This window comes from Mizuhopecten yessoensis, unplaced genomic scaffold (assembly GCF_002113885.1).
Source record: "Mizuhopecten yessoensis strain PY_sf001 unplaced genomic scaffold, ASM211388v2 scaffold664495, whole genome shotgun sequence".
Taxonomy (NCBI): Eukaryota; Metazoa; Mollusca; class Bivalvia; order Pectinida; family Pectinidae; genus Mizuhopecten; species Mizuhopecten yessoensis.
In genome coordinates this window covers 1-404 of record NW_018454177.1, presented here as the reverse complement: position 1 = coordinate 404, position 404 = coordinate 1, and the positions used below count along the sequence as shown (strand labels likewise).

At 41.6% G+C, this 404-nt stretch overlaps 1 protein-coding gene across 1 annotated transcript; it reads left to right on the top strand.

Annotated features, from left to right (window-relative positions):
• Positions 1-7: 7 nt before the first annotated feature.
• On the top strand, positions 8-400 carry LOC110440644 (translationally-controlled tumor protein homolog; the record flags this gene model as incomplete). Its single annotated transcript, XM_021483811.1, has 1 exon — positions 8-400. A coding segment is annotated over one exon (393 nt), but the record flags the coding sequence as incomplete, so codon positions are not given.
• Positions 401-404: the final 4 nt, after the last annotated feature.

The window sequence follows — 404 nt, the reverse complement described above, 5'->3', positions numbered from 1 at the left end:
TACTGTTTCCGGTAACCAAGATTTCGATATTGGTGCCAACCCATCTGCTGAAGAAGAAGATGATGGTCCAATCCCAGAAGATGCTCAAGTTGTCAACAATGTTGTCTACTCCTTCCGTCTTCAAGAAACTCAATTCGATAAGGCTTCTTACAAGGTCTACATGAAGAGTTACATGAAGAGTATCAGAAAGTACCTCCAAGAAAACAACCCAGAACGTGTCCCAGACTTCGAAAAGGAAGCTGTTGTTCTTTTCAAGAAGATTCTTGCCAACTTCAAGGATTACGAATTCTACGTTGGTGAATCCATGGACCCAGATGGTGCTGTTCTCCTTCTCAACTACAGAGAAGATGGTGTTACCCCATACTTCACCATTTTCAAGGATGGTCTTAAGGAAGAAAAGTTAT